At 37.8% G+C, this 18,066-nt stretch overlaps 1 protein-coding gene across 1 annotated transcript; it reads left to right on the top strand.

Moving 5' to 3' along the window:
* Positions 1 to 2,956: 2,956 nt before the first annotated feature.
* On the top strand, positions 2,957 to 16,721 carry LOC142373268 (calsenilin-like). The gene is made up of 10 exons (XM_075456450.1): positions 2,957 to 3,309; positions 6,486 to 6,660; positions 6,717 to 6,719; positions 12,189 to 12,313; positions 14,551 to 14,620; positions 14,856 to 14,926; positions 15,027 to 15,134; positions 15,231 to 15,335; positions 15,736 to 15,798; positions 15,893 to 16,721. Exons 1-10 carry the CDS (start codon positions 3,304 to 3,306, stop codon positions 15,938 to 15,940), a joined length of 774 nt encoding a protein of 257 aa, XP_075312565.1. The 5' UTR covers positions 2,957 to 3,303; the 3' UTR covers positions 15,941 to 16,721.
* Positions 16,722 to 18,066: the final 1,345 nt, after the last annotated feature.

Genomic DNA, 18,066 nt, shown 5'->3' with positions numbered 1-18,066 from the left:
TTAATCAGTAACTCAAAAGAAAGAAAAGAGTATAAATACAACATAAACAGAATTTGACTTTGCAGTGTTGGCATGTGTGCGTTCCATAACGCCACTACAAGGTGAGAAAATAAACTAATTTGGTAAAGAAATAATGTGTCAAGTAGTGGGTCTAAATATTTGGAATAGTGACTGACAAGTAAATTAAAGTGGAAATACACTGGTGGTGAGATGTGGATATTACAGTGTGTGGCTGCCTGTCACAGCAGCAAGGGAGAGAGAGACATGAGAAGAGGGTGGCTGCGGGGAGGAAGACTATTAGGAAGAGGGTGCAGGAATTTATGTATTCCATGAAATACTTCCAGAGGCATACAAAAGTCAAAATAAAGTTTCCAGGATGAGCAAGCTCCAGTGGCAGACACTGAAGAGAAAACAACTTTTCATAAAATCTTAAACTATGCAGTTTTACAACCGAATTTTCATAAATGATTACAAAAATTCCATCTCATTGTATTTTGTTGATATTTAGATTTCAAATTGGGTTTCTCTTTAGATTTATTACGTTTAACTTTTCAGTAAGTGTCAGTATAAATCGATGGTGTACACAGCAAGAAGCCCAAACTGCGCCAAATGCAAACACACAGTTTATATGGTGGATATCGATAAGAGTACATAGACTGTTATATGCATATTTCTCACAGCACAAATGGATGAGTAGCAGTGGATGTTTGTGGCACAGTTTGGCAAGCGAATATATGTGTGTGTGCAGCCATGCATGTGAGTGTTTGTGGCAAATTCTGAAGAAAAATGCAACATTTATGAGAAAAGAGAGGACGTGAAAGAAACATTTTTTAAAGACACCCCCCCCAGTCACACACACAGTGAGCACATCTGTACTGAACAACACACTCCTTCAATTAAACCTTCATGTGAAAAGCACTGAGGAAACTGGAGGCTCTGTGGAACCGGTGAGGCTAAAAATAACTTCAACGTCTAAAGCTGTGAGACAAACCTGCAGGATAAGAGGCACAGGGACAAGCAATGTGAAGGTACTGAATTTATTCAGGTTTCTGATTGTGCAGGACAGTGGTAAAGACACTATTATCAACAAAGATTGTTGGCAAACTGAACATCTCAAATTAAGATATAATCATTTCAATATAATGTGTACACATACGGATGTTTCATTTATATGTAATTCAGGAAAATTCCTATATCGACATGACTTAAGTTTGGATTTGTGTAATCATTCAAAAATATCAAGGAAACTGACCTAAAACTGGTATTAGTAGAATGCATATTTTATGCAAAATTGCATCTTTGGTTGATAGTAGTGGAGCTAAACTTAGATAAAACTTGTCTCAGCAGTTGTTTTTTAGATTTCAGAAACGGACACAGTGAAGGACATTTTTTCTTCATGTAAAAAAACTTTCATGTTATGAATAGACGCAATAGCACTTATATGCACAAAGCAACATTAAAAAACTTTATTTGATCCCTTCCCTGCATCATTCAGCATCTGTCTTGTTTTCTCTCACATCATGTTGGTCTTCTTGCCTCCTTTTATCCTTTTTTGTGCAGAGTCAGAAATCCCTGAATCATAGTCTCCCGCTGCCTCATGACTTTGATAGACTGCATAAGAGGCCACTTAAGGAGTCAAGGATGCAATGTCAGTGGATATTTTGGGAAGCTTCCTGCACTCGTATTCATTTACCTTTCAAGTTAATGTGAAACCACAGGTACAGTACACAGCACAGTACAAGAATGTAATTTCAATGTTCAAAGTCAAAATGAATGCGTGTTGCCGAATGACATCTTCTTGGCTCTGTGGACTGAAAGGCCACATGCAGCCTGCTTCTTTTTTTTAATTTTTTTTTTTTTTTTTTAACATTTTGTGTTTGTACGTTGGCTTAGAGGTTCAAGAGAGCACAACAACGGCTGACAGAAAACACGGCAACATCTCATAAAACACCACAACATTTGATATAACAGCAGTTCCAGAACACCAAAACGAAGCCAAAAACACAACATTCATGAAAACAAAACTAAAACAACCTCTCTTCCAACTACATGCTGACGCTGTCAAGAACCTGTTGCATCAGTTTTCCATTTAGAGTGTCGACCTGAAGCATCACTCTGGGTTTCCCCAGCTGAGATCCCGAGGAGGAAGAGCCATGGTCGGTTGTTGAATTCGAAGTTTCCCCACATCACATGTGTGAATGTATGTTATGGAGAAATAGCCCTATGTGACCTGTAACACTTTGTAGAATAAAAAGTGGTGCGTGAGAATGAATGTATGAATGTGGCTTGTATTGTAAAAGATCTCTGAATGGTCAAGTAGAGAATTTCAAATGCCTAATGGAGTAACATGCCTCCTATGTAGTGGAGTGAGGGGAGTCAAATTAAAAAAAAAAAAGACAAAAAGGAATTGATAAACAGCACCGTGCTGGTAACTGTTGATGACCCATCTCACAGGAAAGGACGCTACATGGGTATTGGGAATGAGAATTCGTTGCAGAAAACACAGAAACGTGTTAGAAAACATGAAAAACAAAACCAGAGATATACATTTTCAGAAAATGGTGCAACACAATCCCAGGACACACAACAATACAAGATGGAAAGCTGGGGAAAAAAATCTTAGAGGCTATTTTTTTCCATGCAAATAACCACCACAAAATAACATAATGTTGACATATGTCAGTCATATTGATCCTTCTCGGTGTGGTGCTTTCGACTATAAAAGAGATCAGTGAAACCAGAAATGTCCTCAAGCTTGCATGTAGGACTGCCCTGCCTGTTAATGGTGAAGCAGTAAATATAACGCTGCTCTTGTTGATCTTGGAAATGATGGCATAGACAACAGCGACGCTTTTTAATTTCCTCCGAGAGTCCCACTGTCTGAGAGTGGGCTCACACGTTCGCTGCTGGTTATAATATGTCTGGCGCTTCTAATAACATTTGTCACGAAGTAAACACCTCATCCACACCTCGCTCCCTCCGTCGCTCTATACATTGTTTGCGTCCTCTTCACTTGTTGAGGAGCAGCAGCTCATGCACTCTCTGTGTCTGCTGAAGATCACGACTTCATGCAGATCCCTACACAATCATTTTTTTCCGTGCTTCAACACACGACAAGTATAGTTTTATGGTGTTTATCCTCAGCTCTGCGAGTGAACGCAGGACACTGAGCAGCTCTGCTCCTCCTTCAAATATCGCCTTCAAAAATATCCTACGAGCTGCTCGCTGAGGGTCGTGTGAGGAGCGCAGGAGGAGGACAGCGCCGCGACTTTTCTTCAAAGCAGCAACTGAAATATAGTCGCAATGCAGGTGAAGTAATTCATTTTTCACTTCATGCTTTAATTTGCTCGTAGGTGAGTAAGATTCAGCCAGTATGCAGATGGATTTTTGTGATATTCCTGCTGCTCTGGTGTTACTTTATCTAGTTTATCAACAGGATGAGAGAAATAATAAAAAAGAGTCTATCAATCAGAATGGATTTTATAGGGGTATGGTGATATCTAGATGTAGTGGGTAGATGGTTACCTTTTGAAGTGACATTTCACAACAATTGTTGTGATAATATGTCTAACATATCTAAGTTAAAGATTACTTTGACTTTAATTATATGTGATCTAAGGTAATAATAGGTGCCTTGTACACTACCCTGTCTATTGGGCTTTGTTTAATCCATTATGATGATGATTATCATTATTATTTTTGTTATTATTGGTTTATTTGTTTATTCTCATTTGTTTTTGTAACCTGTAAAGTAACTAATACTAATAACCAGGTATGTTTGATAATGGTTAGAAGGAGGAAAAATGTAATCTTCCCACTGCAATTGACATGTTTTGACTTTGTGTCCTAGTTTGTTTGTTTTTCTTTTCTTTTTTTAATGCCTTTTTGTGGAGTTATAACTCAGAGAAAAAATAGAAAAACTAGAGGAAGGAAAAAATAGAAATAAAAGCTTGACAAAGACGCACAAACAAAGGAATAGAAAACCGAGATATCGTGAATGAACAGTGAGCATGACGACGACAATGTGGACCAGAAAAAGTGACATATGCGAAGATCTTAACAACTTTGATGATAACATGGATAATCTCACCACACAGCACAGATGTCCCTTTGCCTTTTAACAATGCACCATTTCCAAATCTTCTTTTCTTGACCTTATATGTGTTTGCAGAACACGTGATGGGTCTCAGACCATTTTGTGTCTGGGATTTCAAATTTGCTTGATACATTTTAACAAGCATATAAATTGCCATGACAGCATGAGACGTCGTTGACAATTTTCAGAGCCAAATTAAAGTTTCTGATTTTGAAAAAACTTTTTACAGATAAGGGTCTGTGCTGCATATATGTATGATACTTCTCTATTCGGTGTGTGTTCATGCATTTTTAAGAGTGACTGTGTCACTTGCTTGGATGTGTGTTTGTGTGTATGTCTGTTACCCTTCTGTCTTTGGATGGTTCATCAAGAGCCAGCCTTAGTCCTCATTCACAAAGTCGAGGTCACCATGCTCCTCAGGATGGCAGCTGTAACTCTGATCTTTTATTGATGTGGTTTTAAGGAGTGTGAATTATTGAGCAACATTCTGGATGCTACGTGCTCCATATTTAAATCGGGTACCAAGGGGACTGAGGAACTCCCCCATAAGGTAGGCTGTCTGTGCTCTCTACATGCTCCTTGCGTTAGTTCTTCAATATTGTCTTACAGAAAGCTGTGTGAGTGTGTGGTTCTTCCCGAATACAAATTCAGGATGGAAACAGAACCAAGTATAGAAAAGCATTGCGGTGATACATTATAATGTTACATTAGATTGGTTGCAATGTTTCAACATAGAAATGTAAACTTTATCTCTGATGTATATCCAAATATAGACATTGAATATTTGTCCAGTGTATGGTGAAAAGATATTTATGTGGCGAAGAAAATAACTGGAAACATGACATCCTGTGAGCCCCCATTCCCAGAAAAGCTGCTGATACAGAAAATCTCTTCCTGTTTTACTATACAGTAGTATACAGAGTTAATATATGGTTCACACAAATAGAATAAAGAGGTTCAAAGAGTTAAAACAGGAGATTTTAAGTGAGCGGGCCTATTATAAATACTCTTCAGCTGACATGCATAACAAATGAGCAGAATCTGAGTATCGAAGTGATTATGAAAGTATTGATCCATTCACTCTGTTGACTTGTCCTCTAGATGTGTTTCATTTATTTCACTCGTGCTCCTGCCAGTGTTTCAAACAATGAAACCTTAAATGCAGATGTTGCTTGCCAGTGCAGCGTCACTCTGACTGGCTTGTCATACAAGCGCAGCCATTCAAAGCCTACTCAAGTCTATTTTTCGTCCTTGGACTTTGATTTTGCAGAGCCCCTAACCCTTTTTTTGATTAGTTTCAGCATGTCAAAGTACTATCATCTCTGCAAACCCCAAAGAAAACAAAGCCTTGCTACAACCATGGTGGATAGTAAAAGGAAGCACCATTCAAATGTGCAGAGCTCCGAATATGTGGGTGTGGCTGTGTGCTTTTAGTCTCCACAGAAGTAAGTGACGACATTAAATCTGCATCAAGGAAACATTCATTTGCCTTTGCATGTCAGTCCAAATTTCAATGTGCCTTTCATCAACATCAGCACTTCACTGTGTTAGATGCTTTATGTTCCAATGCAGTATTAAGCTAATTGCAAACCGCACGAGTCTGTTTGTAGAAAAAAATGGTGCTGGAGAGAGTGAAACAAAACAGAAGAGCTGAGAGATACTAAGATGCAGTGAGGACATACTGTAGGAGGACGACCATATTTGCAGTTTTGTATTTCAGGGCTGTTATCTTGAGAACACAAGTTTATTATCTTGTTATCCTGAGAAATTGGGCTTTCTTTTTTTTGTTTGTTTGTTTTACAATCCCAGTCTTAAGTCTGTAAACTGTAAATAAAATCAGGATGCATTGATTTGCAAATCTCCTAAACTAGTTTGTTGCTTAACATAAGTGAACGGCAAGTTTTGGTATAAATCCATAGTATTCTTAGTATCCTTTCTACTCTTCGAGCAGACAATATAAGTTTTTGAAAACAAAATGAGCTTTATTACCTTGAGACGACAAAATGATTAACCCCTGATCACCTTCTTGGCTTTCACTGGAGAGTTGGGGGATCATTTCCTGTTGGCTTCCCACTTAAAGAGACCCACTTTTTCTCCCCCCAAAAAAAGAAATTCATAACTTGAATCAAATACTAAATTGGGAATTTGTTGAAAAAGAGACCCATAACACACAGCTGGATACAAAAAGAAAAACAGATGGGGGAAACGACATATTGTACCATCTGGAAGTGATTACTTATGTGTCTCTTTTTCCCAGACAGGGGCATATGTTTTCTTCTCCTGGTCTAAAATGTGGTTGAAGATTTAAAAGTACCATAATGCATATCTTACATCTCTAAAGAGCTTCTTTTGACTCTCTCAGAAGACAATTTCTCTCTGTCTCCCGCAGGCAGACAAGAAGGCAGCGGATGGCGATTTGCTGCCCGATGCCAACGGCAAAGATCCAAACCCGGGCGGACAGTCGGAAGGCTCAAAGTGGGAGAGACCACGGCTTACAAGGAAATCGCTGATGAACTGCTGTCTTGTCAAGTGGATAATCGCCAGCACTACACAACAGGGGCCAGGTAGAGGCACAAAAAAGGACATACCACCAGACTAAGATGTTGAGCAACAATGTGAGATGGTGAATATCTGGAAGATTGTGTCTGGCAGCAGGGGTAGTGGGAGTGCAGAATAGGAATAACACAAAAGCACCGCATGCCTTCAGGCTCATATGCTGCAGAATACATGAATTTTACAGCATCAACCATCATGTTTCTACATTTAGAATTCTATGCTGTTACCCCACTTCCTCTCCTTGAATGTTTACAGTGATGGCAGCTGTCTGCTGGCAGTTAAGGCTTTTCCCTCCTGAGTTTGAAAACCACCCACTTTACATTACTCATTTCCTCAGTGCTTATACCTCCCATTTTATTCTCTTGCTCTTACACACAAACACAAATAAACAAGCAGTTTGTCTTCTTAATCTTAGAAACATACACGCCTGAACAATAACAGATTACATGGTGGCACATAGTGTATGTGAGTCCTCATCTTTTATTTGAAGATCAGTCTTCCACTGGCTGTCCCCTTTTATCTAAATGATTGACAATGCTTTAAACTCGTAGACACTGACTTTTCTCAATCTGTCCTGCCATTATCACACTCTGTCTTGATATCCGCCCTTTATATATCTTTTTATTCAAATCCATTTCAGGAAAAAAGTAGAAATGAAAAAAGGCAGAGTTTCTTCTGCTGACTTGCTGTTGTCACCCGCTCCTACTTGCTGTTGACGTCTCTCTCTCTGCCAGCAGACAGATGGCTGTGTGCCTTGGACATGCAGGACAAATCATCACATTAAAGCATTTTTCCTGCAAACAATATAGGCTATACCACCCTTAGCTTGGACTGCAGCATTGATAATGTTTTATTTATAAGTAACTCTGCAGCGGTAAGACAAAGTACTGAACTATGGCATCTTCCCACTAATGTATTCCAAGTCATTCTTTGTCTTTTTCTTTATCCATAAGGAGTGTAGTTAAGAACAGAAACTGAGACATGTGTTAATGATTAACCACATTTGATGTGTTTTATTAAAATACATTTTAGAACAATTTCATCGCCATCTAGTGGTGTGTAGACATTATAGCACCTACTTGTCTCCTGCTCTGTCTGCAATAGATGGATCCTGCACACTGATGTTGTTATGACAAGAGACAGAGATTGAACAGATATATACAATCTGCAAAATGCAATAATAAGAGATGAAAGCCTATTTGAATAACTAACACACACAGAAATACTGCCAAGCAGGTGACATTTACAACAAATGTCAGAACATTTTAGTTGATGTTTTCTTAGGTAATTACCACTAGCAGGTAATTTAGAAACTGTGTTTGTATCTCAACGCTTGACAAAATTTCATGAAAAGATACGGAATAGTAGATATGGACCTCTTCTGAAAGGTAATTTCCTGGAAAAAAAATTGATAATCATGAAAATACTTACGAGGACAAAATAAAATTTCAAAGATAGAAAAGTAATGTATGATAAGAATGATTGCGTGTGATTGATGAATTTGTGTAGTCTCTGAGCTGTAAAGTTGCTCTCCCTGCATCATTAAATGCTGATGGTGATGCTGATAGCTCCATTGCCTGCATCTCTGAATGCCTAAGCTACCTTATTCTTGTCTCTATTTAATAGAAGAACAGGATAGATCAGCACTTAAGGTACATTAAACACCTTAATGTTGCATGTCTTTACAGCAACCAAGCTCCCACATGAGTTCATACAGTACATTGTGCATATTTGTGTAACAGTGAAGTGTGTTTCTGACATGCAAAGTAGAACTGACCAACATACCAACTATTCTGCAAATGCAGCTACTTTCAGCAACTTTGCTGGAATTTTAGATGAATCACTCTAATGCAAGATAAGTGCATTTAGAATCACATCTACACAACTCGCTGCTAAAGTGACAATTCACACAGGGTTTGTGTAGTTTTAGTTTTCATGCTGGGAATTTGTTCTATATCAATGAACCACAAGAGTAGCATTCTTCTTCGATAATATTGGCTGCTCTGAATCTATAGTATTAAACTTTGTTTGTATAACTTTTATGGGATTTGCCCAGTTTATTATTTCGGTAGCTGTTTGACTGGCCATCCTATCTGGAGCTTCTTACCTACATGAGCCCTCAATCAGAATGCATGCATGGCCCACTTTCTCTGCCTGTCCACAGACCAATATTTCAACTCTTAAAAATTGATTTGTCTCCACCCCCACCCTTCTCTACTTAATCCGAGTCCATTACCCACTGCAGACTCATCAGTTGTGAATTATACTCATGTTCCTTTTTACGCTTATTGTTCTGCAAAACAGCATAATTGTAGAAAACTCCGCAGAAGCTTATGGCTTATGAAAAAGTCTGTTTATACTGCACAAGACATACCTGTGAAAGATTTTACATTTTAAGCAGCTATGTGACTCTAAGATAATCAAACTGGATTAAAGCACACTTTTACAGTCTCATTGGTCACATAGTTTGTCTGATCTGAGTGAAACAATCGAACTTACGATCGAGTGCAGATGTCACTGAGCAACTCTAGAGAGACAAGCAGTGCCACGTGGGGCAGGGCAGGCTCATTTACTCTAAGTGCTGTTCATGTCCCAGCCATCAGCAGATGGGGATCAGTGCTTGGTTTTACAGTTTTAACATCCCTGAAATGATGAGACAGACAGAGACAGATTTGACAGTCAGTCAAAGATTGTGAGTAAGGAAATTCCTCCAGTAAAAATCACATCTCATCTGCCTGAGTCACACATGTAACTACACTCTCAGAAGATGGAGTAAGTGGAAGGTGGAGCCCTGAGTTGATCCTAAAATTAATCTGGATGTGAAAAGGTGCTGAGAAGTGTCAGAAATGGATCCTTTGCAAGAGGAAAATACTTTGGAAAAGATGGAGGAATTGAGATTCCGTGCCAATAATATTTCTTCTCTCTTGTACTTGATGGACTTTGGAGCTGTTCACTTAAAAGAGGATGCTCTGCAGCCAGGCTATTATCTTTTTTCCTAGCTTGTCAGTGGCTTAAGTCAAGCAATAACTGCTGATGCTAGTACAACAGCCCCGATAAATGAAAGGAGGTGGCTGGATGAGGGAGATGAAAGGCAGCAGGTGATGTTTTTAGATGCAAGCTGCTTCATCAGACTCAGTGCAGCAGTTTAGCTGTTTAGAATAAGAGCAGCATTTCATTTTGGGCTTTTTGGGCGTTTTTTGAGGTGATATCTAATGACAGCCAACGATGGGTCTGGATGGCATGGAAATAATTGCCATTGCTGCTGTTTTTGGATTGTTTCTTGTTGTACTGAAACAATTTGGGATTTGCGAGCCTTCATCAATGGAAGGTAAGAGTAGGATAAGACTTTAGTATTTCCTGTACTGTGCACAGCAACTACGACCTCTTGTTGTTTGAAATTGGCTGAGAGCAATAATAATGTTAAAGATAATGTTAACTATTAAAACATAGATTATTTTATTTCTCCTATGATTTTTCTATATTTGATTTGATCATAGAAACATCTTTCTTGTTACTTTTTTCTTTGATAATGCACCAAAGGTTTTCAGTAGGTGACAAGTCTTGATTAGCACCTCACACTTTTACTACAGAGCCATGTTGTTGTTGTTATACATGCGGAATGAGGTTTGGCATTGCATTCTTGAAATAAGCAAGACTCGATGTGAAAAAAAAAATCGTTTTCTGATGACAGGATATGTTAATCCAAAATCCAAATAGACCAGCCAGGTATAACATTTTGACTACTTGCCTAATATTGTGTAGGTTCACATGACCTGCAAGTGTCTCGGTAGGTGACAGGAGGTTTCCTAGCTGAACATTGCATTGTATTGTTGTCTGTGGTTGTAGTGTTGTGGCTGATCATTGTATTTCATTAATGATGCCTTCATAGAGCTGTGTGCTACCTATGCCATGTGCACTGATGCACCCCGTACCGTCACATATTCTGGCTACTGAGCTTGGCACTCTGATTTCCCAAATGCACCTAAAATTTTGTTCCAACAGCACAAAGGACAGTTTTCCACTTAAACTTCAAGAGCTTGGACAGACAGAAAGTTTTAGCCTCCATAGATGTGTAACTTCAATTTTTGGTATCACCTGCTGTTTGTTTGTTTTGCTGATTGTTTTAAGCATTAAATAACAATATATCACAGTTTGCATAGTTGTCTTTGTGCAATTAGATCAAGTTTTTTTCAATTAAATCTTGAAAATCCTCGCATCTTTAGTGAAAAGCATAACTTTGAAAGATACCAAAAGATTTGTTCATGGGCAGTATGCACAAACTCTTTCACTGTGGTTTGTAAGTTATGTTTGAAAACATGTGAAACTGTTCTTTGATATTGTTCTCACTGCGTAAAACTGGTATCAAACTGAAAGTGTTAACAATTTTGTAAATGTCTTACCCTCTCATTCCTTCACCACCTCCTCTCAATCTCTCCCTTGTCTTTTTCAAATCACTGTTTGTGGTTCATTGTTGTGAAGATGGTGAGTGCCTCCAGGACAATACTCTGTTCATTATTGTCCAGATTCATTTCATCCCAGCTGTCCCTGGACATGCCCTCCCCTTATATATGTTCCTTAAAAGCTGGTGTACTGAACCTTTTCTAGCTTTGGATATCTACCTGTCAAACTCAGGTGTCACCAACAACTCTGATTATGGCTTCATGCGGGTGTCGGCTCATGTCCAAGGCTCTGTCTTAAATCATTATTTGCTATCTGTTTGTACAAATATTAGATTTTTTGTTTCTCCATGGACAACATTGCTCTTTAAAATCTCAAAGAGATGAGTCTTGAGATTGATGTCTGATGATTTATTCACAAGCACGACTTTTCTAAGTTGAAATTTGATAGGCCGCAAAACCAAAGTTCCTTGAGCATGCACACTTTTCTTTGCTGACAATTTGAGTTGTGCAAAATGATGCATGACTAATGTTTGAGAATCTCCATTTGCTGCTCACTATAGAGTAAGCCATTTACTAACACAAGGAAAAGTGAATGAGTCATCTAAATGAGTATTTTCCACCATTTAACCGCCACAGTGTCCACAGTGAGGGAGGAATTTAGTCCTTGGCAAACTATTCTTATGCTTTTATTATTATTAATTTTATATGTCATCATTTCTTCTCGACTGAGTTTATTTGCCATAGTCCTTCATATTTCAAGTTCCATCATTTTGCCCATTTTTCTTTCCCTCAAGAGCAACATCCCACATAATTCTGTCCATTTTGTTTTTCAGTGTCATGTTCTTGTCTGAGGCTGTTCATTGTTCTCATGCCACTGTATCTCCCACCCATTCCTTTGTCCCTTCTTTCCTTAATGTCTCCATTATGATTTTCAACTTTTTTATTTTGTACGTGTAAAGATGGTGAGTGTTTTTTCTCTTTCTTTCTTTTCTTTTCTTTTCTTTTCTTTTCGTGAGTGACTTGGTCTAGTCTTCCCCTTCTTTTTTCTTTTGTTCTTGCCTTACTGGTGTTCCCGCCCTCTTTTCTTCCTCCCTCCTTCCCAACCTTTCCCCGTTTTCTCTATTTACATGAGACAGACAGCAGCGATAGTGACCTCGAACTTTCCATGGTGCGTCACCAACCAGAAGGCCTCGATCAGCTCCAAGCCCAAACCCAGTTTACCAGGAAGGAGCTGCAGTCGCTTTACAGAGGCTTCAAAAATGTATGAAAGCAGTCAGCAAAGTCAGAGACACTTCCTCATCAAATTAACTTCAGTTTTACTTTGGTGGTGGTTTAAAGATTTATTGGTGATTGCACAGCAGAGCCACTGTTCATGTGAAAGTTGCTGTAACTTCTTACAAACAAAAGCAATAGTAGGTCATTGGTGCTGTTCAGACTGGCTACTCAGAAAACAGGAAAAGGGATTTATCCAGCTTTCAAATGAAATTTATAATTTCACAGTTTATAGTATAACATAGTATATCTAATTTCAAAACCACGGACATTCACAATTCTCCTAACAACATCAAGAGCAAAATAGAAATGTGTTGAAGCCAGACTTCAGGGATTTGCTTCCAGTCATCATTACTGAGGTCAGATATATCACACCAGAAATGTTTATCATGGTGGTGATAATCAGGGTGTAAACTAACATCAATGACTGTATTTGCTATATCAGTTAAATCTAAGAGTAGATCGAGTTGGACTGGAAGAAGTTAGTGTACACGTTGATGTAAAATGTGATGCAAAACAGGACACCCACAAACTCTCCTGTAGCGGACTTTTGTGGGTAATACATATCGATATTCAGTGGCTGTCAAGTCCCATTAAAGGAAGCAAAGCTCCATTACAGAGGAGAGGGAGAAGACTGCCAACTCATGTAAACAAAAGAGCTTGCTAATGTTTTATGAGACTGCAGAGATGTTAGAGGAACGTGAAACGAGCTGTGCCCAGGAATAATCAGTGTGAACCAAACTGTAATGACGACAACTTTAAACAACCAGTCCTTCGTTTACAGCAGACATTAGCAGACAGTTGAAATTGATAACAGTAGTCGTGGCTGCGTTCCACTTTCATGTGCCTCTTCTTGGAAATTGGCTTAACCTGAACAGAGGTACCAGTTTGTGTTATTAGAATCATCTGAGCTTCTTAGTTTTTCTGCGTAGGTCAAACTGGCAGTGATGATAAATGTGTTTTTAGCAGCTTCCACACTATCGTTAATGAATTTACTAGTTATATTAAGATATAACTTTAGCAGTTACATTTTCTCTTGAAGCTCTGTATGATTCCAGGCAACGGTGCCATTTTTAGTAGAAATGGTTCCTTCAAACTTTTATGTACATCTTACAGGCTCCTTTTGTGAAACTGTAAGGGATGCTCTGTAGATTCAAAGCAGAAATCTTCTGCCATAGTACTTGCAACACATACAAAACATCTTATGGTTATGTTCACAAGGTGAAAAGCTAGCAGAAGTGGACTTTAATGCTTTCAAGGCACCCTAAAGCCACTGCTTAGCTCTGATTAAATTCTCATTTTCTATATCATCTGCCAAAGTCACCATCTACATACGTTAAAAACACTGGTTTTTGCAGTAATTCAGTATTCCCTCAGAGAGAAAATAAGAAATGACAGAATGTCTTTTACCTTTCTCTCACATGGTAAACAGCCTTCAGCATATAAGAAAGACAGCAATCCACTCTTGGAGGGATTAGCAGCTGAAATTGTTATCAAACAATACAAAAACTGTTTAAATAATTGAATTTAGTGGCTTCAGCTCAATAAATAGGTGCTACATGGAGTCGTGGCTTAAAGTTGTGAGTTAATGGTTTTGATGGTAAGCTAATAGATCATTTGTTAACTAACCATAATCACATGAGCTAAATGTAGTGTAAGTGATGCAGGTCTATCAGGCTATGTCAGATGAAAAATGGTGATAACTGCTGACCAAAGGCATACTCATCATAGTGTATACACATGAGAGTGCTTTGCTGATTTAAGGTAGCAGCATCTTTTAATGAATAAAAAGTTAATAATGCTGTTATTTCACTACTGAAGTAAGTATGTTGCATATTTAATTCACCCTTTAGTGAGTGTATCAATGCACTAAAGCCATGGCCTGTGTTTTTCAAGCTTACGGCAGCATTTCATTCAGTTGATCCAATCAATGACAGAATGACCCCATTCTTTGTTTGTGTGGTATTTTACACACAAAAAGTTTTTCAGTAGAGCACAAACCTTTCAAACTAATAAAACATGCATATATAGGTAAATAGTCCTGGTATCAACATCACGACGGGCAGCGGGTTGTAAACATAATTCTATATACCTAGAATTATTTCAGTTTTAGAGTTTTACCAGAAATGATTCCCACGTTTGCTTTTGACTGAGGCTAATAACTGATTAGACAGCACTGTTTAAATCAAATGACTTTCTTTGTGATGTTTTTTTACCTGTTAATAGGAATGTCCCAGTGGGTTAGTGGATGAAGAAACATTCAAAATCATCTACTCACAGTTTTTCCCTCAAGGAGGTAAATCATGAAACTTAATCATGGAGACTAGAAGCATATTAAAGATTGATGTAATATCTTCAAGGTGCAGTTCATATTTCCCAGATGCTTTTTCCTTATAAACCCATCATTGATCTACTGACTAAATTCATATAGTGAGAAATACAAAGTTACTGAGAGCAAAACAACTAAGTCTGTTTTTCAGAAAGGCCATTCAGTGTTAAAGTCCAATCTTTTATCCATAATTTGTTCTCAGATGCAACCACATACGCACATTTCTTGTTTAATGCATTTGACATGGACAGAAATGGTTCCATCCGATTTGAGGTGAGTATATCACTGTACGTTTGATGATCTCAAACCGTTTCGAGACCAATGATATTTGCTCAAAGAAAGTTAACATATAATCTTTACGTTGCATTTACAGGACTTTGTTGTAGGTTTGTCTGTTTTGCTTAGAGGCTCTGTGACAGAGAAACTCCGTTGGGCTTTTAACCTGTATGACATCAACAAGGACGGCTACGTCACAAAGGAGGTACAGTCTAAAAACAAGTCTGAAGTGGGACTTTTTTTTTTTTTAATCTGTTAAAATCCTATGATTTAAACAGATGTCTGTCTCTTTTCCCTGCAGGAAATGCTGGCAATAATGACCTCCATTTATGACATGATGGGCAGGCACACCTTACCTAGTGTACGAGACAATTCTCCCTTTGATCACGTGGAGAAATTTTTCCAGGTATGCTCAATCCACAAAACCGCATAGTCCATGTTATTAGTTTCATAACCATAATGCACCTGCTATTGTAGTCCTTCGTTTGTTTAGTTTTTTTGAACTACAGAAACAAATTTGGAAAAAAACAAATCTAATTCCACTTTAACATGTTGATACAACATTTTACTATAACCTTTAATTTGGTAGGTAAAATCGTGATCTACTTTTTCTCCAAGCATTCATGAAAAAGAATAAAATCCTACCATAATTGTTTACCCATCCTACCCGGTGATCTTAGATAAAGAACCTGATGAGTTACTGTTTTCTCAGAAGGTGTTTACATTAGCTTGATCAGTTCACTGCCGATGGTACATTGACTATTTCTTATTTACTGAAACATAAAAGGCTTTCCTTTAAATGTTAGAAAATGGATCGAAACAGAGATGGAGTGGTGACTATAGATGAATTCATAGAAACCTGCCAGAAGGTAAATCATTAAACTCTGAACATTTAACTGGTTTCATTCCATGTTTTTTTGTTAAACATGATTTCTTCTGTATCCTTGTTCTTTTTCTCAACAGGATGAAAATATAATGGCTTCTATGCAGCTCTTTGAGAATGTGATTTAATTTCTGTTGAGAAACATGGACCAATAACGCTGCACAGTGTTTCCAGCCTCAAGGTTCAAAACCCCAGAAATGTCATTCATCTTCAAAAAGAGATATCGGGCCATGCAACACATAGAACGCACGCTAATATAAACTGGCAAACACTACTATATTTCCAGTCAAACAGCTCCGTGCAAAGAAATACGCAGGATCCACCTAATCACATGAAAAAAGAAATGTTTCTTTGCATGAACGTTTTGTTACTGGTACATGAAGGAAATCTGAAAAACATCATCATTGCCATATTAGCATGAGTGTTTCTCTGACATTAAAAAGCATGTGATGTAAACCACTTTGACACGGACAGACCTTTTTATGTTATTAGGTCATTGAAATGTGGGAAAGTGAGAATACGTGTTACCGCCTCCCAGTGTGATGAAAACAATTTGGTCCTTAGTTTTAATGTTTGTGCAAACTTAATAATACCCCCTTATTGTTGTGCTGACCCCGAAACTTGCTAAAACAAAACAAAATGTACATGTATCTGATGACAATGTTATGTTTCAAATTTCAGAGAGATTTGTGTGCGCATCTTTGTTTTGGTTGTATGTGATGAACCATGATATCCACCCTATGCAAATTCTAATACCAAGCATTTATTTATTTAGCATTTGATTGCATCAAATTTGTCGCATTGTAGTTTATGTTTGTGTAACTGTGAAGATGCGAAAGCAATAAAAGCTAAGTTTTACGCAACTTGCTGCATGCTCATTGTTACATGTGTGTCTTTTCAAAGCCCAGAGTACAGGAAATGCCCAACAAAGCTCATACTGTTCAAAATGTGCCCACAAGAAGCTCCTCTAAACCCCGAACACAAAGCAGATCTTCATTTGCCTTTTAAGCATCCCAAATAGGTTCCTTTTTAACAGTCATTCATCTGTTCTAAATCCTGTGTGTTCCCCTTTTTCCATGCAATAAAAATGTGACAATTCATACAAGAAAATTGAGATTCTTAAAAAGTAAGTTTTCAAATCTTTCAAACTTCCACCTTTATCCATTCTTAGTCTGAGTTAATGAAGTTTAATGAGAGAATTTTGATTTCTTCGTCTAACAGAACAACATTGGGTGTGTTAAAAACAACCTTCAAGTCATAATAATCTGTCAAATCCACCTGACTAAAAGAAAACTAGACTTAAATGTCCAACAAGAGCCTTTCTGACTGCATATCTCAGCTGAGGCTTGATAGACTGAAGATAAAAAATATTGATCTGCAATTGACATCAGAAATTGACAGAAGTTGAGACCAAATTTCATACAAATCTGTTCAAAATTTATACCAACACACTGTAACAACCACACAGCCTCCTCGGCTGAGGCAACGACAATTTTTGGCGTTTTTCTAATCAGACTTTCTAAACAGATTTTTTTGCACTTCAGCCCCGCTACATCTGATAAGACAAACTAATTCTTCTAATTGCTGGGATCAAAGTCATGTACATACAAAACATGTAAATGCCTAGTAAACAAATGTAGTTACAACATCTAGATTGAAAAAAAAAAAGAAAACAAAAGTTGATGCAGACAGTAATCTGTTTTTGCACCAGCTTTTCCATTTACTGAATAATGAGAGAAAACACACTGAAAATACCACCATCAGCAGAAAACATAGAACATGTTCTGCATTATTGATCTAGAACCAATAGCAGAGCTGGGCCTGTTTTGGGGAGGAGCTCTGCTGGATACTGGATGATAGTTTGGGAATGATGATGAAAACATGCTGCTGTGCTCCACTGTAAGAGTTATTGTTGAAAAAGGTACAGCCTTTCCAGCAATACAGCTCTGTGTGACCCATCCGAAAGGTAGGCATTATGGTCTATTTAACACGATTTTTCACTCAAAATATTTTCTGATAGTTAATCCCACAGAGTTCTCTGCGGTTACAAATAAAACAAATCTTTATTTTTTCCATTAAGAATAGTTAAGTCATTCGATTTTCAATAAACTTTTAATCACCTTTTGTTGTATCGGTCTAATTTTTCACATGTATTGCAGTGACGTCTATACAGTTATACATACACCCAAATCGCCCATATGTTTTGTGATAACTTGTGGATATAACCTTTAACCTGAAATAACCAATGCTGATC

This window comes from Odontesthes bonariensis, chromosome 22 (genome assembly GCF_027942865.1).
Source record: "Odontesthes bonariensis isolate fOdoBon6 chromosome 22, fOdoBon6.hap1, whole genome shotgun sequence".
Lineage (NCBI taxonomy): Eukaryota > Metazoa > Chordata > Actinopteri > Atheriniformes > Atherinopsidae > Odontesthes > Odontesthes bonariensis.
Note: the sequence above shows the minus strand (reverse complement) of the source record. Positions and strands in the feature narration are given on the sequence as shown.

Bases quoted from the DNA above. Each gene is read 5' to 3' on its own strand.
- LOC142373268 (XM_075456450.1), top strand. The intron at 14,927-15,026 runs GTGAGTATATCA...TTGCATTTACAG, and splicing joins ATGGTTCCATCCGATTTGAG to GACTTTGTTGTAGGTTTGTC. The intron at 15,135-15,230 runs GTACAGTCTAAA...TTTTCCCTGCAG, and splicing joins ACGGCTACGTCACAAAGGAG to GAAATGCTGGCAATAATGAC.